This window comes from Hippocampus guttulatus, chromosome 15 (genome assembly GCF_054856545.1).
Source record: "Hippocampus guttulatus isolate MCC_2025c chromosome 15, RoL_Hgut_1.0, whole genome shotgun sequence".
Classification (NCBI taxonomy): domain Eukaryota; kingdom Metazoa; phylum Chordata; class Actinopteri; order Syngnathiformes; family Syngnathidae; genus Hippocampus; species Hippocampus guttulatus.
Window position 1 is genome coordinate 9,186,210 of NC_141275.1, and position 22,191 is coordinate 9,208,400.

Consider the following 22,191-nt stretch of genomic DNA (forward strand, 5'->3'; position numbering starts at 1 on the left):
CATCGTACAATGTGAGCCAGGTAGCATTCATCTTTGGAGAAGCAAAAAAAAAAGAACACTGACAAAGTGGAACATGAGCCAGGGAGTGTTCATCGATGTAGAAGCAAGATTTTCCCCCTATGTAAAATAATTGTGCCAAGGTAAAAACCACCATTAAAAATTCGTGTCAATCTAATCTAAAAAGATTGTCAATTCCAAATGCTAGCAAAGCTGTGGAAACATTTTGATAGCGTCCATGTATCTTCTTTCTCCAAGTTAACATACAAGCGTCACAAAATTCGCGAATTCGGTTGGCTGTGCGTATTTGAAAAAGTGAATTTTGCCGACATCTTATTGGTCGTCCTTCCTGTCTTCTATGACGTCACCACCACATCCGCTGACATGAGGACGACGGCTTCGATACGAAAAGAAGGAAAACAGGAAAAAATCATTTGCGACAACACTGTAAACTTATGACAAATTTCAGATTCCTTTTAAAATAATTGCTTTTTTGTCATAAGGCGATCACTGAATCAACCGAACCCAGTCTGGTCACGTGGCGGTCGTGCAGACATAGATCACATTTATAGAGTTTATTGTTCTACGGCTCCCTCACAGCTTCCTCCTATACAGTGTGTTAGCTGTGCTAGCTAGCTTTAGCAAGGGATGTGTAGTTGCCATCATCACATTGTACGCTTATTCTTAGTTTCAGTTAGGTCAGTGGCAGTTTAGAAAAGAGCGCCCTAATCCGGTCACTTTACCGCTGGACTGCTTTAGCTCGTGGAGGTGGGTGACAATAATTGGACGAGAATGGCAACATCGGCTCTGTACGCCTGTACAAAGTGTAACCAGCGGTACCCGTTTGAGGAGCTGTCGCAAGGCCAGCAGCTGTGCAAGGTTTGGGAGTGTGTGTGTGTGTACACCTTTGTGAACATCAAAACAATCTGTCGAAGCATAGTTACTGCCTGGACGTTCAATTTGCGCTTCCTAGAACTAGGTGATATTTTTCCAAATAATAAAACGACACGATGCACGCAATAGTACTAAAAGCATCAGGACAGCATGCAACAAATTATTCAATAGCCGTCCTTTTTTCTAGTATTCTCAATATGCGAAATTGCAGTGAAGAGTCTAGTCAAGTTTCAATAATTCCAGAATGGCTACAGTGCGAATGTTGTTTACACACAAACTTGCATTCCCAACTGCTGTTATGGCAAGATAGTGTGCCGTGAGATCATCTTTAGGTTGCAGCAATTACCCAACATTTTTAAACTGCATCGACAATTATTGCTTTATTACAAATAAGGTGTCTTTGTTCACCTATCTATACCACCGACATATTGTGACAGATGGGAACAGCGAAACGGCCTTCCACTAAATGGCAGAAGGCACAATTAACCTGTAGACCTGTTGCTACTCGTATTTTTAAAAAATAGCTTTGTGTTCAACTAAACAGGCCCTTTTTGTCTGCTGCCTTGACATGATTCTAATGTTAAATGTGTTTCGGCAAAAAAAAAAAAAAATCAAAATACTTTACTTTTGGAGCGACTAGACAGTGTTCCCTCACTTTTCGAGGGTCATATGTGCCAATTTAGTAACTTGAGAGGGACAACGTTAAAAGCACCGGGATGATACAATGTAGTTTAGTTCTACTCTCTTGCCTTTCTTGCAACATGTGAAAAAATTTGACCCTTGTCTTCTCTCATCAGGAGTGTCGCATCGCACATCCAATAGTGAAGTGCACCTACTGCAGATCTGAGTTTCAGCAGGAAAGGTGACACATAAATTCCGAGGCTCCGTTCATCCTATTGTCATGCTGCGTTATTGCTTCCTGGGTTTGTTTATTTTGTCCTTATTTTCGACAGTAAAACCAATACAATCTGCAAAAAATGTGCCCAGAACGTCAAACAGTTTGGAACAGTAAGTTGTAAACTTAATTCACTCTCCAATTGCACTTTATGGATTTTTAATTCCGTACATCAATAATTTTAACGCGTTTGCATCATTTTTCGCTTTGCAGCCCAAACCCTGTCAGTACTGTAACATTATTGCAGCCTTTATCGGGACAAAGTGCCAACGTTGTACAAACTCAGAAAAGAAATATGGGCCACCTCAAACCTGTGAGCAGTGCAAACAGCAATGTGCCTTTGACCGCAAGGAGGAAGGCAGGAGAAAGGTATAACACATAAAACATGTGCCATAATAACTTTTTTTTTGTTTTGTTTTTTATTCAAGTGTGTCTCATGAGTCCAGTTTGCCCCACAGGTGGATGGAAAACTGCTGTGCTGGCTCTGCACACTGTCCTATCGTCGAGTTCTGCAGAAAACCAAGGAACAGAGGAAAGGCTTTGGCTCCTCGAATTCCTCATCCCTGAACGAGAAGGACCATCACTCAAGGCAGCAGCAGCATCACCACCATCAGCATCAAAGACGCAGCAGCTCTCACCATAAGTGCGTTGACTACAGTATTCAACTTTTTTTTTCTTTGCCCAATTCAGTCCCTCCAAGGCTTTATGTATATATTTTTAAGTTCAGAAAGCTCTTAACACACAGCAGTGAAAAGGTTTGTGTTGCAGTCTTTTATAGTAAGTGCCTAAGCCCATTTGTCTCTGGCAGACTGAGTGGGAGCTTGAGTCCTGAGCAGGAACAAGGAATGTGGAAGCAGAGGTAAAGCTTTCCATTTTTATTAATCTGCCAAAAGAGCATCAAGCAGTTGATGTATTTCCTGGATACACAGCACCTAAGGTGTTTTTATTATCTTCTTGTCTGCAGCCATAAATCATCTTCAATACAAAAAGAGACTCCAAAGAAGAAACCAAAACTGGAGATGAAGCCATCAAATGGTGACAGGTCTGATCATTCCTTTTCGCAAAATTTCTTGCCCATCTTGCCGAGACTTATCATCGGGTCTGTCCCCCTAAACAGTAGTTCCATCACCCAGTCCATGGATTCAGGAGGAACTGACAACTTCATTCTCATCAGTCAGCTGAAAGAAGAGGTGATGTCACTAAAGAGACTCCTCCAGCAGAGGGATCAAACCATACTCGACAAAGAGCGAAAGGTTGGTTGACAGCCTCGCTCCAAGAAGCAACATCATTGTTAGTTGCGGCCGGCGTGCTTGTATGTTTACATTACTGACTGTCAAAAGTTTTGGCTTCAGCTAACAGAGCTGAAAGCCGACTTCCAGTACCAAGAGTCCAACATGAGAGTCAAGATGAACCAAATGGAGAAAGCACACAAAGAGTCCATGGAACAGCAGCAGGTAATGGTCACATTGGTACGGACTACAGTGGACCATTTTTAGAAAGCAATTTATAATTCATTTAATACATATCCGAAAGGAATTCCTCAATAACTAACCCATGCTAGACACAAATGCAGACTACTTTTGCTTGCTTGGTTCCGGCTGCACGTTTGGCCCTTTTCACCGCAAAAAAATGTGTTCGGGTACAAAGCGAGGTCCAAAGCAATACCAGTAATGCGTGTTCAAAATAGTTCTGAAAATAACGTTTTTCTCCGATTTCTATTCGTAGTCCATGCAAAGTTGGTGCTTTCCATCATTTTCAAGTCATCAGCAGTTTCACATTAAATGGTGTTATCATTGGGAGATTTGTTTAAAAACATTGACATTATTCTCGAAGAGTTGATGACTTAAATTATGCAGAGTGATATTTGCAGCGATTACTTGTAAAAATCGGAGTAAACCATGAATTGCATAATTTGCTAAATTGTTACGTATAGGATATACATTATCAGGCATCCAACTGCAAAAGCTAGAAACAAATGATCAAAAATACAACTCACCATTACACTACTTGTAGTTGTAGTTGTAATTAATGTGCATGTCTCCAGCCGCTCTTGCTTGCTTTTAAAATGGAAGATTTCTCTAGTTTATTTGTGCGTTTATTGTATTTCCAAATGTACCTGCTACCTTTTTGTTCAAACATCCACTGGCACTAGTGTACATGGGTATCAGCATCATAAAGCCAAAAGTGTCGCTTTCCGTGTCATAAAGTGAAAGAAGTGTCATGATGTTCTATTAAACAACTTCTATGATGAAAGAAATAGAAATAATCATTTTAAAACCATTTTTGCGCCTCTTGGAATCATGTTTGGCCACTGGCCATTTTTACCACACCGATATTTGGTGCAACGCATGCACTGAGTCAATAGGACGTGGCTGCCATTGAGAAGTAAAAAGACTTCTGGAGTATCTTTTAACGGAAAAAGGATAAAAATAACAATGTATATGCACCTATTGCAACAGCGGTGCTGGAGTTGCTGCGCGTGAAAACGTCCACACGAGAATTTGAAAACTAAATGTACACGACTAGGAGCCGGCTGGCCCTACTACTAAAGCCAACAAGTTTTGTCCTTTTTTATTTTTATTTTTTACTGATTAGCTAATCTAATATATCCTACAATCACTAGTTATAAAGTACTTTGTAGACTACACACTGTAACATTTCAAGCCTTTCACAAGGCGCTGCTCACTGCTCTAGTGGAGCCCAGTGTCTTCTACTAAAATGCCTTGTCCGGTTAAACTCGTCTGGGAGCAAGCAGAACCTTCTACAGCTAACTTAGCTTCGCGTAACTTGCTCCCCGCTTATAATTACAGTACTTGAGTATTGAGTAATTGCTAAGACATGGGTAGGGAACTCCTGTTCCTCGAGAGGCATATACAGCCCGTTTTAGATCCCTACCTGCTCCAACACACGAGAGTTTCCTACCCCTGTGCTAGGATAATCGATTCTAAAACGCTTTGTTCATAACAGCCCTAAAGTTGTTGGTGTTGATGCATTCTTAGATATTGAGTGGTGTGCAGTAGTGCATATTTTGTTGTTTGTCCATACTGATGCTGTTACTTTTCAATCATTAATGTAAATGCAACATCTAATTACTCCATCTCAATCACTTCATGACATGTTTTTGTGATATTTCCTCTTTTTTTTCAATTATTATTAAATAGTTTTACAGCCCGGGATGTAATTAGCACAAAGTTTATTGGTAAATAGAAAATACATTATTGTTTTTCAATTGATTTCCTCAGGCCAAGAACAGAGAGCTGATGAAACAAGTGGCTGCACTGTCCAAAGGAAAAAAATTTGATCGGACAGGAAGTTCACTGCTGCTGCCCTAACAATTTCCCGACCATTGGTTGCCCAACACGAGAGCGACTTCATTTTGCCACTGTGAAAGTCTCTCTTCGTGTTCCCTCTTGGCCATCAGCATCAATCTCTTCTTTGTTGGTCAATCCAGAAAACATGTAGTCGCACGTGGAAACAAAGAAGATCTCTCTACAAAACACCAACGTATTAGATATTTTTTGGGTGACTTTTTTCCACTGGACTATAGAATGCAACTTGGATGTGGGATGGAGCCCTCATCTCTTAGCACTGCCAGCTGAAACGAAAGCGTGTGGCAAGCATTAACAAATCCACCGGATTTTTTTATGGGCGTTACGTGCTATTTTTTTATTTATTCAACTGTATCTCTTAGCCCCTCCTCCCTATTTCCTCACACAACACAGTACAAGAATATCCCACATTTGGGGTCTTTCTTCAAGAGCTATTACTTATATTTTTCTAAATGATTGTGGAGGACAAGTTCTCCTGAATGGAGAGACTGCGCAACTTTATAATGTATGCAAACAGGAGGTGTGTGACAACTGAGCTGCTGCTAACAAGACAACACTCAGTAACACTCCGTGAAACAATCAATGTTGAAACATCTTCTGGATGGAAACCTCTCTCGGCTGACCTCCTTTTCACAGTGTGACAGCCAAAGTGCTTTGCTGTTTAAACTTCAGTGGAACGATTGTAATTCTGCATGAATTTACCACCTTTTGGGACTTCTTTAATTGCCCTTTTTAAAATTCTTTTTTTAAATTTAAAGAAACACTTTTAAATGTATTACATTGGGGTCAACCGTTGTATTTAAACTCTTGCTTGTATCTGTTTTAGTGAGTACAATATGTGTATGGTGAGGCCAGTTTTAATGATGATCATTTATAGAAGATGTTTTTTTAAACAAAACACTCCCATCACCTCTCATTGGGCTGGTTTCATACCGTGCTGTCAAAGAACACTTTTGTATTTTTTTCCCCAAACCAAGTGTTTTTAAAACAATTAAAACTGGCTAAACTGCTGACTGGCTATTATGCTTTAATATCTTTCGATTTTTGTCAATTACTGTTGGAGATATAATTTTAAAATTAGAAAGCAAACACAAAATAATGTCAAAATAGGATTGAGTTAAATGAAACCTTCAGTTCAGACTCCAGACTATATTTTTTTCATGCTGAAATGGTTAAGTCATAGCAAAAGCAAAAAAAAAAGAAAAGTTGTATGTAAAATATGAAACATTGTATTAGATACATTTATGAAAAAGTATACATTTTCTCGGCTTTGGCCACATGGGGGCAGTGTACGACACAAAGTACAATGAGATGATTTGAATCACGCATTCCGTTTACATTAGAAGACGTATTGTTCATGTAGTGTGAACGAGTACATACGACGATATGATTTGGGGAAAAAAATCCATATTTGGGATAATAAATTACAGTGTGCACATAGTTTACGTTCACGCTGGAACGTAAGTATTCTTCCTCCCTTTTGCTGTGACTCTCAAACGCAAGTCACGAGTAACATCGCCCCCAGTGGGTCGGAATTTTTTTCCACCGGAACTAATCGTCCTACTTCCGGCCTCCTTGCTTGACGGCTAATTACGAACTGCTGCAAGCATTGAGCGGAAGCCTGTTTTACTCAAAAGGAATATCAACAAATATTAGCCTCAGCGATTAAAGAAAAGACTACAACTGAATTAATTTTTAGAAATATTTTGCGTAACCTTTGAAGACTGACGGAAATACCTGTGAAATATATCGCTTTGGCGCGATGTTGTTAGCAAGTGTATTGCAGTGGGAATTTTCTGATTTGTTTTTTTACACATTGAACGCTAATATTGCTGGTTAGTCCGGCGGCTGTAAAAACGGACCAAATTTATTATCAAGCTCATTAGGTCCTAATCGGACAGAGATCACGTCAAGGTAAACGGAAACTAAATTGTTTTTATCACGGCTAACCTGCTATCGTTAGCGAAAGTTAAAGCTACAGTTCCATCAGAAATGTGTTTTGGTTTCAGCGATATACCGTAACTCTGTATTTCAAGTTCCATGCAAATATCTATGTCCATATGCCTACTAATGTTGCACCGCTAAATTCAATCAGAGCGATCAGGGTAGACAATGGCTTCTGTCATCTGCAATTGTGTTTTGTTGAAGACGTGCCTAGCTATATAGAGTCTTGCGTAATGTTTCGAATGTAAAATTTGTTTTCTCAGAATGTCCGACTCAGACAGTGACGAGGATCAAGATCGCCCGTTCTCCATTACTGGCTTCTTGTTTGGGAACATCAATGAAGATGGCCAACTAGAGGACGACAGTGTCCTGGACAATGTGAGACGCGTGTTGCATCCAAGTGCAGTCAAGTAGTCATGTTCAGGTTGTATATGTCTCCACAATGGGGGAATCCCTCGGATGCCACAGATAGTCATCTGAGCTACGGAAGTAATGAATGAAGATGAAGAATTTTGAAGAATTTGTCTTGCACTTATGCGTGCACAAAATTTGACCTCTCACCACAGCCATGTGTGTGTGTGTGTCTGTCTGTGTGGACAGCGATGTTGGGGGTGGCTGGTCATGAATTATTTTGGATTATTACGCAACTAGTGTCTGTTTTAACAGGCTGCTTGTCAACAATGAAACAGAATGTTAACAATAAGAGACAACCTTAACCACATGGCCACGGCTGCTTGATTCAATGCTGTCGATTCTTCAATCCAGGAATCCAAAAAGCATCTGGCTGGTTTGGGTAATCTAGGTCTGGGCTCCCTCATCACAGAGATCACAGCCAATGAGGATGATGAGCAAGAAGAAAGTAAAACCCCCACCAGTGTGGATTCTGAGGGTGAATGGAAATATGTATAATGTTGCAGCACCATAGCATTAATACTTGCAGAAGTGGGATGGGATGTCATTTATTTTTGTGTTTACTTCATCCAGGTTGGGTGAAAAGCACTGAAGATGCAGTTGATTATTCTGACATTAGTGAGGTCGCTGAGGATGAAACACGGAAGTATCGACAAGCCATGGGATCTTTGCAGCCCTGCAGGAAACCAGGTGATCCTCTTAAAGCACTATTCTTCCCATTATCTATAGCGTTCATTGATAACTGATAGTTTGTGATCAACAAGAGGTACTGGAAATACATCACTCTACCAACTTAAGAGTATTTTACGGTAGGAGCATGAAATCTTCATGAAATTATATTGACGTTTTTCTCGAATTGAATAATCGTAGATGATGAAGATGACTATGATGCAGATTGTGAGGATATTGATTCAAAGCTCATGCCTCCCCCGCCACCACCGAGCCTTTCAACAGCTGTCAAAAAAGAAGAGCCCTCCCCTCAGAGTGCAAATGGTAAGGATGATTGTTTTTTTATCTGTGTTTGCCTATTCAATCTGTTAGTTGATATGGCCGTGCTACTTTCTTGCTGTTTTTGAAATACTTGAACTCTTTATTTTATGTATTTACAGTATATTCCTCCCAGAATGTTGCACCTGGGTGACAAGCTCAACAAAATTGTGTCCAATGTTGTATAATTGAGCTTTTTTTTCATTAAAATTTTATCTCATTTGAAAGTAATTTGTGAATGCAAAGTGCAATTTTGAAAGGAGTTTCGTAAATCGAAAAGCTAAGTCAAAGGATTTATTTCAAAAGATCAATCTACATGATCTTATTTCATTTAATTCCCTTCCATCTCCAAGAAATATTGCATCTGGATAAAACTCTCTTCTTTCATCATCAATGATTAATTTCTGGGTTGTCCCGGCCTGTCTTAACAGTCGGGGAAGAGGGTGACGGTATCATCTTGCCGTCTATCATTGCGCCATCATCGACTGCCGAAAAGGTGGATTTCAGCAGTTCCTCTGACTCTGAGTCAGAAACCGACCGCCCCGGCCCGGTTTCTGGCCCTGGAGGCCAGCCAGACAGTCTCACCCTCCCGCTTGCTGGCATCATGCAGAAAGATGCTGCCAAAGCACTACCTGGTGTCACAGAGCTCTTCCCAGAGTTCAGACCTGGAAAGGTACAGTCGTGTATCCTGTTCCTTTTCACAGTCTTCCACATATTAAGCACTAACAACCAATCTTTATGGATACCCTGCCAGGTTCTGAGGTTCCTACGGCTATTTGGCCCAGGGAAGAACATGCCGTCAGTATGGAGGAGTGCCCGCAGGAAGAAGAAGCGGAAGCACCGGGATGTCCAGCCTGGGACACCTCCACCTGAGGGAGAGCTCACAGAGCAAGAGCAGGATAAAAAGTCTGGTTGGGTTTACGAGTACGCTAACCCTCCGCCTCCTGAGCAGTGTCTCTCCGACGATGAGGTAAAATATTCCAGCTACATGCGGTCAATATCGCACTGTATTATAATATTAGGTTTGCTCACGTCATCGCTTGATTTATTTCAAATTTTCTATCATATCAGATAACCATGATGGCACCTGTGGAGTCCAAGTTTTCACTGAGTTGTTGTGACAGCGACAAAGAGACAGAATCACGACCTAAAGTTGCCGAATGGCGATATGGGCCTGCCCAGCTCTGGTATGACATGATGGGGGTCCCTGAAGATGGAAGTAATTTCAATTATGGGCTCAAGCTGAAGGAAAATGATTCCAGTGACCCTCAGGTGCAAAACACACTTGAAGAAATGACAAAAACTGCTAACGAGGTTGGTATGCCCGTGGAGGTTATACTTCAGAATTAGGTTGAGTTTCTTGTTTCACTGACGTCGTATTCAATGTATTGGTAGGATGCGAGGTGGCACAATGAGCACGATGACCCCAATAATGAGGGTGAGGAGGACAAATTGGCCCTGGAGAATGAACTCTTCTTGATGGTTACGCAACTGCAGTGGGAGGATGACATTATATGGAACGGGGAGGATGTAAAGCACAAGGGCACCAAGACTCAACGTGCTAGTCTTGCGGGGTGGTTACCCTCGAGCATGACGCGCAACGCCAACGCTTATAATGCGCAACAAGGTGAGAGGCCAAGTTTACGCACCGTGGTAATGTTTCAACAATAAATATGCGTGTCGACATATTCCATGTGTATCTGTTCAATGTTTCAGGTCTGACGAGAAGTAATTCACAGTTGGTCCCACCTACACCCCCTCTTATGCCCAAAACCTTGTCAATAACTGGCTTGAAGCGGGACAAAAGCAGCCACGATCATCAATGTGAGTTTGTTCGTAGGATGCCAAATTGCAAATATGTTCTTTCTTGTTTTCTTATCTTTTTATATTTACTCCCCTGCAGCTAATCAGGAAGACGATGCTCCTTGGTTCTCAATTTTCCCCATTGACAATGAAGAGTTAGTGTATGGGCGCTGGGAAGACAACATTATCTGGGATGATCAAGAAATGGATCACTTCCTCAATCCTCCGGTTCTTACGCTGGATCCCAATGACGAGAATATCATTCTTGGTACGTTCACGTCATATGTTGTGTACATTGCCTCCTCAGCAGCATGTTATTAGATGGTATGACAAGGCATCTTGGTTTATTGGATGTCTTGACCTACGATTTTTCAAATACTAATTTGACCCATCTAAAATGTTTTCGTTGCAATTTAGAAATTCCAGATGAAAAGGAAGCATCAACATCTCATTCCCCCTCCAAAGAGAATAAGAAGGAAACGGCCATCAAAAAGAGCCGCATCCTGCTTGGGAAAACCGGGGTGATAAAAGACGAGCCACAACAGGCAAGTCATCTCACCAAGTCACAAATTTTGGTGAAAATGACTGGCGCTCAGTCGGGAAAATGTTTTGTCTCAACTCAGAACATGTCTCAACCTGAGGTGAAGGACCCCTGGAACCTCTCCAATGACGAGTTCTACTATCCCAAACAGCAGGGTTTGAGGGGCACATTTGGTGGTAACATCATACAGGTTGGCTTAAGTTACAAGTACAGAAGTAAATACAGCCATTGAACGTAGACTGGGACTTTTTAACGACGCACACGTTTCTCGAGCAGCATTCCATCCCAGCCCTGGAGCTGAGGCAGCCCTTCTTCCCCACCCACATGGGCCCGATGAAGTTGCGGCAGTTCCATAGGTCCACGTTGAAGAAATACTCGTTTGGACCTTTGGCTCAGCCTGGTCCACATCCTGTCCAACCTCTGCTGAAACACATTAAGAAGAAGGCAAAGGTGAGATTTTGCGCAAACTTTGCTCTTATACTGTGCTATGTTACAGAGCAAGTAACATCAACATGGATGGTTTGTATGTCAAAACAGATGCGAGAGCAGGAGCGGCAGGCTTCTGGAGGGGGAGACATGTTCTTCATGCGCACCCCGCAGGATTTGACGGGCAAAGATGGAGATCTGATCCTGGCAGAGTACAGTGAAGAATATCCCCCTCTCATCATGCAAGTTGGCATGGCCACCAAGATTAAAAACTACTATAAAAGGGTGGGTATCATGTTCACTGGCATTGGAAAATCACAATCTTGATCAGAATTGTCAAATACATTTGCAGATGACATGTTTTGCTTTGTATGATTTGAATATCCGTTATTCAGAAACCTGGAAAGGATCCTGGTGCACCAGACTGCAAATACGGAGAAACTGTATACTGTCACACGTCGCCTTTTCTGGGTTCTCTGCATCCTGGACAGTTGCTCCAAGTCAGCATGAGCAGACTCACTATTTAGTTCATGCTGTTTAAGCATAACCTTTTTACTAATTCTTTTTTTGTTTGTTTGTTTTTTTAGGCTTTTGAAAACAACCTTTTCCGGGCCCCCATTTACTTGCACAAGATGCCAGAGACGGATTTTTTGGTCATCAGAACACGCCACGGCTACTACATTAGAGAACTCGTGGACATTATGGTGGTTGGTCAGGCTTGCCCCTTGTATGAAGTTCCTGGGCCCAACTCCAAACGAGCAAACACCCACATAAGAGACTTCCTTCAAGTATGTCGACTTGCGCTGGCTCCATCTGAACAATTTGAGGCTGCGCAAATGTGCCAAAGCTCAACTGCCAAATGTGTACCCGGCAGGTGTTCATTTATCGCTTGTTCTGGAAGAGCAAGGATCGCCCGCGGAGAATTCGCATGGAGGATATAAAGAAAGCATTTCCAGTTCATTCTGAGAGCAGCATCAGGAAAAGGCTCAAACTCTGTGCCGACTTCAAACGCACAGGTACGGCTTGTCTGCTTGGTTACTGTGCTCAGTATGTCCAATATTCAGAGCCCATCATTTGTTGTTATTCTTTTGTTGAATTTTTCGTCAGCCCAACTGGGAGCTTTCAAATATTGACATGCAGTTGAGAGTCGATTTGCACGTTTGTTTTTGCTTGGCATTTTAGGCTCCGCTGCCTGTGTTCAGTCATCAAGGTTGTTTTGTTTTCTCTCCATTCCAGGGATGGATTCCAACTGGTGGGTGCTGAAGCCTGATTTCAGATTGCCAACAGAGGAAGAGATCCGAGCCATGGTGTCTCCGGAACAATGTTGCTCTTACTATAGCATGCAGGTGGCCGAGCAGAGACTCAAGGTAACATGTCCACTACTAAAAACATTGACTTAGGGCGGAACAATTATCCACCCATTAATCAAATTCAAATCGACATCACAATGTAGTACAATTGCAAAGGCTGCAATTTAGAAATGTATCATAAATATGATTGTTTATTGTATTTCAAATTAATTGAATGCTTGTCTTTGCATGGGAAGAGGACCGTGAAAAAATAATTGCATATTAAATCATAATGTTGAGGGGCGGGGTGGGGATCACAATTAGATTATTTTTCAAAATGGTTCGACCATAATTACCGGTATAATCATGCACAAACGTGATGTCGACTGCTGCAACAGCAAGTTATCTTAAACCCAGCGTCACTTAACTTCAGGACGCTGGATATGGCGAGAAATCGTTCTTTGCACCGGAGGAGGAGAATGAAGAGGACTTTCAAATGAAGATTGACGATGAGGTATTGCTCTCCACGTTTCAGTGTCTTTCATCACTATAATAGTGTGAGATATAGTTTGTGCTTATCCATTCTTTCCCATATAAGGTGCGAACAGCCCCCTGGAACACAACAAGGGCCTTCATCTCTGCCATGAAGGGGAAATGCCTGTTGGAAGTTACAGGTGTGGCTGACCCGACGGGCTGTGGAGAAGGTTTCTCCTACGTCAAAGTTCCCAACAAGCCCACTCAACAGAAGGTATGATGCGTCAAATGTGAATCGCAATCTGTCTTCTGAGTAGAAACTCACTGGCCAGTCAGTTGATCCATGAGGGTTAGGTATTCATTTCCTCTGAATCTCAGTTAAAAAAAAATAAGAATGGTTGTCTTCTCTTCCAGCAAGCAACTAATGTCCATAAAGCCTTGATGCTGGTGAGTTTGATGTGGAAGCACTTAAGAGCCCTGACCTCAACCCAATCAAACAATTTAGGGGCGAACTCGAACAGACCGTACATGAATGCCAAAAAGTCAGTTAGAAAGTTTTCCCATAATAGTGGAGCCTGTTTTAGCTTTATGGTAACTCCATCAAAATGGCCGAATTGCAAATCTGATTCGATGCACGTTGTACTTTGAACATTTCCTAGCAAATCTGATTGGAGCTTTTGGTCAGGTGACTTCTGTCGCCACAGAGGGCGGGATTATCTTGCAGGCAGACTGAATGTGACCATCCTTCCCTGATCTCATCATCGTGAAGTCCGCCAGTCCGAAAATGCTGCAAATAGATTTGAGGGGTTTTTTTTGCCCGTCGATTTTCGCTTCACTTTTCACTTACTATAGGTGTTATGGTTTGATGCTTTCCAGGGTGTGTGGGTAATAGGTGGTTGTTTGTTCAGAGTACATGGGTGATGATGGGTGCAGATTGACCTTGAGAACTATCTGATTATTGTTTGTTTTTTTCCCCCCGCAGGATGACAAGGAGCCACAGCCTGCTAAGAAGACTGTAACAGGCACAGATGCCGATTTGAGAAGATTGTCACTGAAGAATGCCAAACAGCTGCTGCGCAAGTTTGGTGTACCAGAGGAAGAAGTAAGTCTGTCATAAAGGTTTGGGACATCTGAAAGGTCACTGAAGAAGTTTATCTGCCCTTTTAGATATTTTTTTTAATTCTGTTTTATCTCCTCAGACCAATGCTTTACCTCATCTTTTCGGTCTTGTCCTACTTGTAAATGGCTTGAAAGCGAATGCGTTTTGGTTTTGTCCCACTGTCTATTAGATAAAAAAGCTCTCGCGCTGGGAGGTGATTGACGTCGTGAGAACCATGTCGACCGAGCAGGCACGTTCAGGAGAAGGCCCCATGAGCAAGTTTGCCAGAGGTTCACGTTTCTCGGTAGCAGAGCACCAGGAGCGGTACAAGGAGGAATGTCAGAGGATCTTTGACCTGCAGAACAAGTTAGACATATTTGAAGTTATTCATCATTCTGTCCGTGGACTGTTCAACTCACCCGGTGGTGGCGTTCCTTACACAAAGGGTGCTGGAGTCGACGGAAGTGCTCTCCACAGACACAGATAGCAGCTCAGCCGAGGATAGCGACTTTGAGGAAATGGGAAAGAACATTGAGAACATGCTGCAGAACAAGAAGACCAGCTCACAGTTGTCACGCGAGAGGGAAGAGCAGGAGCGGCGGGAGCTGCAGCGGATGCTGATGGGGGAGGAGAGCGATCGTGACAACAAGGGCCGGAAGGAGCGCCGCAAAGTCCTGTGTGAGTCGTGGCCCCCTGTTTACTGGTTGCCAGACGCGTTGTGATTGCGCCAACTCTGTGTAAATTGTACTTCTGCCTCTTTAGCCAGCTCATTATCAACCAGCTCCCACAAAGACGATGACACATCGTCAGTCACCAGCTTGAACTCCGCCGCCACAGGACGGCGACTCAAGATCTACAGAACCTTCAGGGACGAGGATGGCAAGGATTATATTCGCTGCGAGACTGTGCGCAAATCTGCTGTCATTGATGCCTACACGAGGATCAGAACCACCAAGGATGATGAATTCATGTCAGTAACTCCATTTGAACCTTTTACATTTTGATGATAATAATAATAATAGATTTTATTTATAAGCGCCTTTCAAGACACCCAAGGACACTTTACAATAACAAAAAACACAAAACAATACGGGTTGAGCAGCGGCAGCCAAAACGCGCCAGCGTTCACTCAACCCGAAAGTCAGAAAGAAACAAGGGAGGGAGAGGGGGAGAAAAATGACAGTGTGCAGCACAGTGCATCCGTGTGGTGAGGGATTCACACTAACTTCTGTTTTTTACATACCTACCTATCTACAATACCAATCTCACTGTCTGCCTGTCTGTCTATGCAGCATGGTGCACAAGTGGTTTGTATGTCTGTCTCACAGATTTGAATTTGAATTGCAGGTGGAAGGAAGGCTTCCTCCCGCATTCCAAAACTATTCATATTAAACAGCTGTAAGACCAAAAAGACGATCATCATCATGGTTTGTGTTCTAATTCAAGGTTTCCATCTGACGTTTTCTGACCATAGCACCAAGTCAGGTTTTTTTTTCAAGAAATTATGTTTCAGCTCTTTTACAGTGGTGCGAGATTTTCGAGTTGTGAACAATCATTCGGCAGGTGTTTTTTTAATTTTTATTTTAATTAACCTTTGAAGTGCAAACTTCACATATGAGCAATGTACGGTGGCAGTGAACTTGGTTCACTTCGCAATTAGTAGCACGGAGGCAAATAGTGAACACTTTTTGAAGAGAAAAGAAGAGGCTTGAATCAGTTTAATGTCACTCCAGGTTGATGTTTACTGTCAAACTAAAAAGATAAAACTGCAGGAATTACTCATTGTGTTTTTAAAACAAACACATAACCTTAAGTCAGTTGGCTCACACTAATCACATAATGTGAAACATATAACACAATGGATATTTGAACCCAATCTAGCAACAGATTCAGATATTCAATTTAACAATATTCACAATTTCGTATTCTTTATCCTCTGTGGGGAGCTGAGAGTTTGGTACATGTACAGTGTATCCGTATGTCTTATATGACATTGCTGTATGTGTTTATAGCATACGATATAAATACAATACTTTTCTTTATGTATCTGTGGCTTCAGACGAAAGTTTGCCCTCTTCGATGAGCAGCATCGAGAAGAGATGCGGAAGGAGCGTCGGCGAATCCAGGAGCAGCTGAGGAGACTAAAGCGAAATCAAGAAAAAGACAAATTCAAGGGTCCTCCGGAAAAGAAGTCCAAGAAGATGAAAGAAAGACCAGACCTCAAGGTAAAAGTAAGCTTGCTGATTAAGTACTATATTTCTCTTCCTCTCTTATATTAGTCCACTTCTAGTTTGATGTGCTGCTAAATAGGACCTTCCAGTTTTTTTTTTTTTTTTTTTTAAATCTTGACAGATTTTTCTTCACGCTTTGCCTCACTTCCCTAGTTAAAGTGCGGTGCATGTGGTGCCATCGGGCACATGAGGACGAACAAGTTCTGCCCGCTGTACTATCAGACCAACGCACCACCTTCGAACCCAGTCGCCATGACAGAAGAGCAGGAGGAGGAGCTCGAAAAGACAGTCATCCACAATGACAATGAAGAACTAATTAAGGTGGAAGGCACAAAGATCGTGCTTGGCAAGCAACTCATTGAAAGGTAGGTGATTTCAGTTTCTTTTTCTTGATATGATTTGTCTTTTGTTTTGAGCATTCATTACTCTCTTATTTTGCACCGAACAGTGCCGATGAGGTGCGCAGAAAGTCATTAGTCCTCAAGTTCCCCAAGCAACAGCTCCCTCCAAAAAAGAAGCGACGAGTTGGCAATGCTGTGCACTGTGACTATCTGAATGCAAGTAGCAGTAATGTTTACATCTTGTTTTAACATAAAAAGGAACAAACTATTAATTTATGCCCCCCCCCCCCCCCCCCCCCCCCAATACTTGAAGAAACCGCACAAGGCGATCCACCGCAGACGCACTGACCCCATGGTGACCTTGTCCTCAGTCCTGGAGAGCATCATTAACGACATGCGTGACCACCCTAACGTAAGCGTGATTGACAAGCTTCTCAACAGCATTGCGCTCTTCTCATAATCCCTTTGGAAATTACGTACAATACATTTGCCTTTCTATCTTCCCAAACAGACATATCCGTTCCACACACCAGTAAACGCCAAGGTTGTAAAGGACTACTACAAAATAATAACTCGGCCAATGGACCTGCAGACGCTTCGGGAGAATGTCCGCAAACGAATGTACCCGTCCAGGGAGGAGTTCCGAGAAGCAGTTGAGCTTGTTTACAAGAACAGCGCCACATACAATGGTACTTACTTCTATGAAATTGGGGATACATAACAGGACATAAAAAGATGGGCTGTTGTTGCATTCAAACCATGTACATTGGAATGTTTTATCTTTTTAGGAGCAAAGCATCCCATCACCCAAGTTGCACAGTCAATGCTGGATCTGTGCGATACTAAGCTGAAAGAGGTAAACGTGTGACTGCCGTGTTTTTCTCCTGCCTGTCAAGTACCTTCAAACTTGAAAACATTCAGCTGTTTGTGTGTGCCTTCACAGAAGGAGGACAGACTGGTTAGGCTCGAAAAAGCCATCAATCCTCTGCTTGATGATGACGATCAGGTGGCCTTCTCCTTCATCCTGGACAACATCGTAACACAGAAAATGATGGTTGTTCCTGACGTAAGTTGTCCTTTTCCAGCAATCTGTGAGCACGTTTGTTGTTTTAATAAATGATCATCTCATTTCCTCTTTGTCATAGTCATGGCCGTTCCACCATCCTGTCAACAAAAAGTTTGTGCCTGATTATTACAAGGTGATTATAGACCCGATGGACCTGGAGTCCATCCGCAAGGTGAGGGCCGCAACAATACATTGGGGGGGGTTATACCCTTTAAAAAATGCACCCCACATATCTACGTCTCCTTTTCTTTGAATCAACAGAACATCTCCAAGCACAAGTACCAGAACAGAGACGCCTTCCTCTCAGATGTCACTCTCATCCACACAAACAGCATCAAATACAACGGTGAGGGTGTTTGCTGCTGTGCGACTTTGAGCTCAGAGCAGAGTTGTGCCGAATAGAAATGGAATAATCATTTCTTGTGGGTGGGTGTCTTTCACAGGCCGTGACAGTCCATACACCAAGACAGCACTCGATATCATCAGTGTGTGCAGACAGACGCTGGATGAGGTATGCTGAGACACAACTGTGCTTGTCTGAGGAACAGATAAGTGCTGAGATGTACCTAAGCCTTTCAGCGGTTAATCTACATTCTATATTTAATACACACTTTCTCATTCAGTAGCATGAGAAAGTGTGTCGAGACCTTTGCTGGTAGCGTATCTGTATTTATGCATTCACTGCTAGCCACAATATTGCTGTAGAGAAGCAACGTTAATAAGGTTTATTGGTTAAATTATTCTAAGCAGGATAAAAAAACTGTTCTTTCCTTTTCTTGTGCCTTCAGTATGATGAACATTTGACACAGCTGGAAAAGGATATCGCCACGGCCAAAGAGGCAGCTCTGGATGCCGCTGACTTTGAGAGTCTGGAGATGGCTCACGGTTCATATATGGCACAGGTACTCAAGACGGCAGCGTTTTACTTGGTCCGGAAGTTTGGGGAAGCTCATTCAGAGGCAGTTTGCAAATATTTTGTCAAAATCTTGTAACACAATGTCTCCAGAAAAAAAATGTACGCTTTCAGCATAGATTCACTTGAATGAAAATGTGGTCAAGGAATGAAAAATGTTCACCTTAATTGTAAATTGACATTGTCGTGGAATACTTATACCTCTCTTGTTTGTGCACCCAGTATGATGAGCTCGATAAGGACATCTCTACAGCCAAAGGGTCATTCATGGACTTGAGGCTCGCCTCGTCTTCGCCTTACATAGCCCAGGTATGACGATAACCGGGTAGCCATTTTGCTGGACTCGTTCAGAAAGTGGTGCTTCCATGTGAAACACACTGGCACCTTATCCAGCACCTTTATCTTTCTTGGGGATTTTTTTTTTTTCGCCACATGCTGTAATACTGATCCTGCCGATAGTATTTCCTCCCTGTTACTAAACACTCCTTCCCAGACTCTTCATTTCTTCCCGTTTCATGTTTTGCAGTCATGTCTAGTGCCTCCTTTCAACCACTTGGTGTGTTTTTCCCTTCACTCTTGTCACTTTGTCCGACTTCTCCGCCGTGTGTTTGCCTCTCTGTTGGCCAGCCTGCTGATCTGTTTGACAGCGGTGCTTCAGGCCCGTCCAGGGCACCCAGCGGCCTTTTCTCTGATGGACCTCTAGTGGTTGCTTCTGAGAAGAGAGGGGGGCAGGTATGGAGAGAGAGAGAGAGAGAGACAGTAATAAGACTTGTTCCACCTCTCGCCAGTCCATCCTCTGATTATCGTGCGTGTTGAGTTTGTAGAGAATGTGTTCATTGGGCATTCTCACTGAGAAGTTGTAAGACCAGCTCAGTCTTTTTAGTCTGTGCTCTTGAACTTGCTCTGCTTCTCAGGCTCGGCACGGCAGAAGGCTCAGGGAAGAAGAATCAGATGTGGATATTGAAGGCTTTGAGGAAGAAGATGACGGCAAACCGAAAACGCCTGCTCCTGTGAGTCCCGCGTTGCTTGCATTACCTCCACCAAGGATGGTAGTTTTCATTACTGTGTGAAAAAATAAATGGCCACTCAGCGTTGAGGACCGATGGGGAAAAGCTTAAAGACTAAAGCGGTAGGTTTTGATGCAGATAAAGGATGTTGCAGTGCACTTTAGCTGTGCATATTTCCGTCAGCAGATTGGAACGGCAATTAAAGACGTACATAGCCTCACCTTCCTAAAATAATGGTCGTTAAACGACGTGCCCGTGCTTGTCTTTGCAGGCAGAGGATGCAGAAGGAGATCTCGAGGATGACGATGACGACGAGGAGATGTTGCTGCCACCTCGCAGACGCATGCACAACCGTCAGGAGGAGGAAAATGACAGAAGGTCCAACCCCCTCACCCATGCCAGCGTGCTATATCAGGACTTGCTCATGTCCGACGGAGAGGATGATGCCAGTGAGGAGGAGGGCGACAATCCATTCTCCTGTCAGTAAAGCAAACCTAAAGGGATCAAAGAGCCATCACTCACAACATTTAAGTACAATCTTTCTTCACCACTCCTTTAGCCATTCATTTATCGGAGAGTGGCAGTGACTCTGATCGAGAGGTCGACGTGCATCCTCCACCTCCAAGGCGAGCTCAGGAGACGGCGCGCATGGGCATGGAGGATGAGAGCATGATGTCATATGAAGGGGTCGATGATGGACCTCACATGGAAGACAGTAACGTCAGGTACCAGGAGCCTTTGAGTCCCTTGACGGACAAATATTTTTCAAGCAAGAATTCAGTAGCAACTTTTGAGATTTTAATGCATTTTTGTATGCCGGTCAACTTGTCTCTCTCTGGCATCTTAGCTATGGCAGCTTCGAGGAGAGCCACAGTCAAATGCAAGCTTCAGCCAGGGGTAACGCAGAAGACGATGGTATCAGCGAGGAGGAAGAAGACGAGGAAGAGGATGATGCACACAGGAAAGCCCCAGCTCCACATTCTCAGGTCCATCTTAGTGAGGCATATATTCTATCTGCTTTGTGGGAAGAACATTTAAAGGAGTTTAGTTCGGGCACTTCTTCGCCTCTTCCTCTTCAAAAATGTTCCCTACAGTAATATATTCGATGCACCTCCACTAGTCTAAAACACGGCATTCTGATTAATACTGCGCTTGTGGAATATGAGTTAATCAGTAAAATCCGCTGTTTTTTGTCCTTGTCGGGCAGTGGCCATTTTGCCACTAGCTGTCAACTGAAAATGACATCACAGATGCTCAAGGCTCAGCTAACAACCAATCACGGCTCAGCTTCAGAAAGCAGGTGAGCCGGGATATTAATCAGAAAGCTGCATTTAGACTAGTAGGGCTACATGGAACGTATTAATGTCAACAAAATTTGGGGGTTGACTTCCCCTTTAATTATGCTGTATCTCTTCAAGTAGACCTCCGGTTTACCCAGTATTTTGTAAACAAAGTGGAACTATATTGCTGGCCCACAATTTATTTCTTACTTGCCTGCATACTGCAAAAATCCATCAAAGTGCAATACTGTGCAGTATGCAGATGTCTTGTGTTGTTTTTCATGGGCCCAAGCATCCTGACCACTTCATTACATTCAAAGCAAGAACCTACCTTTGCTAATTTAATATAAGTACATTATTTCCTCTCATATCGCTAAATAAGTGAACCAAAATGTTAAACACCTGTGAGTATGCTGCCATAGTGTAATTGCTCCCTCTTTTGTGCCTCCAGTATGATGAGAAGGATGGGAAATGGTCATTCATGGATTTGGAAAGGCACAACACAACACCTGCACAATACGCACAGCAGGTAGGACAACAGGAAGGATTTTTCTTTGTTTAGCTACACTGTTCGTTACACCTGTTGTTGTCTGCGGCCAGTCCAAGGTATACTCCACCTCTCACCGAACGTCAGCTGAGTTAGGTTCCAGCTCACCCGCAACCCTAATTAGGATAAGCGCTACAGAAAATGGCTGTGCTTAAGAGTCACATTGCCTCTACTCATGCCTGCTGTTTTCCCCTCTTGCGTCTCAGCCATGGCAGCTGCGAGGAAACAGGCAAGATGATGGAAACAGCGAGGAGGACGAAGAAGATGAAGAGGACGATGCACGGAGGAGAGGTCCAGCCGTTCTCTCGCAGGTCCAGCTCAGTGAGGATGAGGAGAGTGAAGAATTCAGATCCATCGGGGGAGACAGTGACATGGACTCGGACTAGATTACTTTTTTGATGCGATATCAAGACGCCGTGTTTGAAAGGATTTTACCTTTATACTGTAAATATATTGTACATTATTCTCTGAACCATGTTTCACAGCTTCTTGCAAAGTTAGCTCCTCCGTAGTGGATTTCAGCATTTATTTTCGGCATCTTATTTATGCGAGACATTATGTATCCTTATCAGGACTCATGTCTTTCCGTATTAGTTTTGATTCTGTAACCGATTTATATGCCTTCAGTGGAAGGTCGGCCATTCTGCTTGAAAAACAATAAACAGTGTTGTTAAATGTTTAAACAATCTAGTTGCGTGCTATTCTAAGATAAGAATC

At 42.9% G+C, this 22,191-nt stretch overlaps 2 protein-coding genes and 1 long non-coding RNA gene across 11 annotated transcripts; 2 read left to right on the forward strand and 1 right to left on the reverse strand.

Annotated features, from left to right (window-relative positions):
* Positions 1-372: 372 nt before the first annotated feature.
* On the forward strand, positions 373-6,126 carry fam76b (family with sequence similarity 76 member B). 3 transcript variants are annotated; one of them, XM_086131850.1, is made up of 10 exons: positions 373-876; positions 1,689-1,753; positions 1,845-1,899; positions 2,000-2,155; positions 2,245-2,429; positions 2,595-2,645; positions 2,751-2,828; positions 2,904-3,039; positions 3,139-3,240; positions 5,029-6,126. In XM_086131850.1, exons 1-10 carry the CDS (start codon positions 790-792, stop codon positions 5,116-5,118), a joined length of 1,005 nt encoding a protein of 334 aa, XP_085987976.1. In that variant the 5' UTR covers positions 373-789; the 3' UTR covers positions 5,119-6,126. The 3 variants fall into 3 exon arrangements, with proteins under 3 accessions (XP_085987976.1, XP_085987977.1, XP_085987975.1); XM_086131851.1 differs by having other exon boundaries at positions 2,907-3,039; XM_086131849.1 differs by having other exon boundaries at positions 2,751-3,039.
* On the reverse strand, positions 2,647-3,924 carry LOC147193718 (uncharacterized). Its single transcript, XR_015103123.1, has 2 exons — positions 3,783-3,924; positions 2,647-2,964 (listed from the first exon to the last, which is right to left on the reverse strand). It is a non-coding gene; the product is annotated as an uncharacterized LOC147193718 (long non-coding RNA).
* Positions 6,127-6,704: 578 nt separating the features above from the next.
* On the forward strand, positions 6,705-22,178 carry taf1 (TAF1 RNA polymerase II, TATA box binding protein (TBP)-associated factor). Of its 7 annotated transcripts, none has more exons than XR_015103058.1 (45): positions 6,705-7,029; positions 7,323-7,437; positions 7,825-7,948; positions 8,044-8,160; positions 8,341-8,463; positions 8,889-9,130; positions 9,212-9,427; positions 9,529-9,771; positions 9,853-10,084; positions 10,174-10,281; positions 10,361-10,528; positions 10,678-10,805; positions 10,884-10,991; positions 11,078-11,251; positions 11,339-11,512; positions 11,623-11,727; positions 11,815-12,015; positions 12,102-12,243; positions 12,464-12,594; positions 12,950-13,030; positions 13,115-13,264; positions 13,405-13,437; positions 13,973-14,092; positions 14,280-14,455; positions 14,535-14,767; positions 14,852-15,059; positions 16,149-16,320; positions 16,474-16,685; positions 16,769-16,877; positions 16,975-17,073; positions 17,173-17,350; positions 17,450-17,517; positions 17,605-17,727; positions 17,807-17,899; positions 17,989-18,073; positions 18,171-18,238; positions 18,516-18,629; positions 18,863-18,949; positions 19,268-19,372; positions 19,555-19,650; positions 19,919-20,126; positions 20,207-20,372; positions 20,495-20,633; positions 20,855-20,947; positions 21,379-21,456. XR_015103058.1 is itself a non-coding variant. In XM_086130922.1 (45 exons), the coding sequence occupies exons 2-45, from the start codon at positions 7,324-7,326 to the stop codon at positions 21,858-21,860; spliced, it is 6,231 nt and encodes a 2,076-aa protein (XP_085987048.1). In that variant the 5' UTR covers positions 6,705-7,029; position 7,323; the 3' UTR covers positions 21,861-22,178. The 7 variants fall into 7 exon arrangements, 6 of the variants coding, with proteins under 6 accessions (XP_085987048.1, XP_085987049.1, XP_085987052.1 ...); XM_086130922.1 differs by lacking the exon at positions 20,855-20,947 and adding an exon at positions 21,681-22,178; XM_086130923.1 differs by lacking the exon at positions 20,855-20,947 and adding an exon at positions 21,681-22,178 and having other exon boundaries at positions 16,149-16,314.
* Positions 22,179-22,191: the final 13 nt, after the last annotated feature.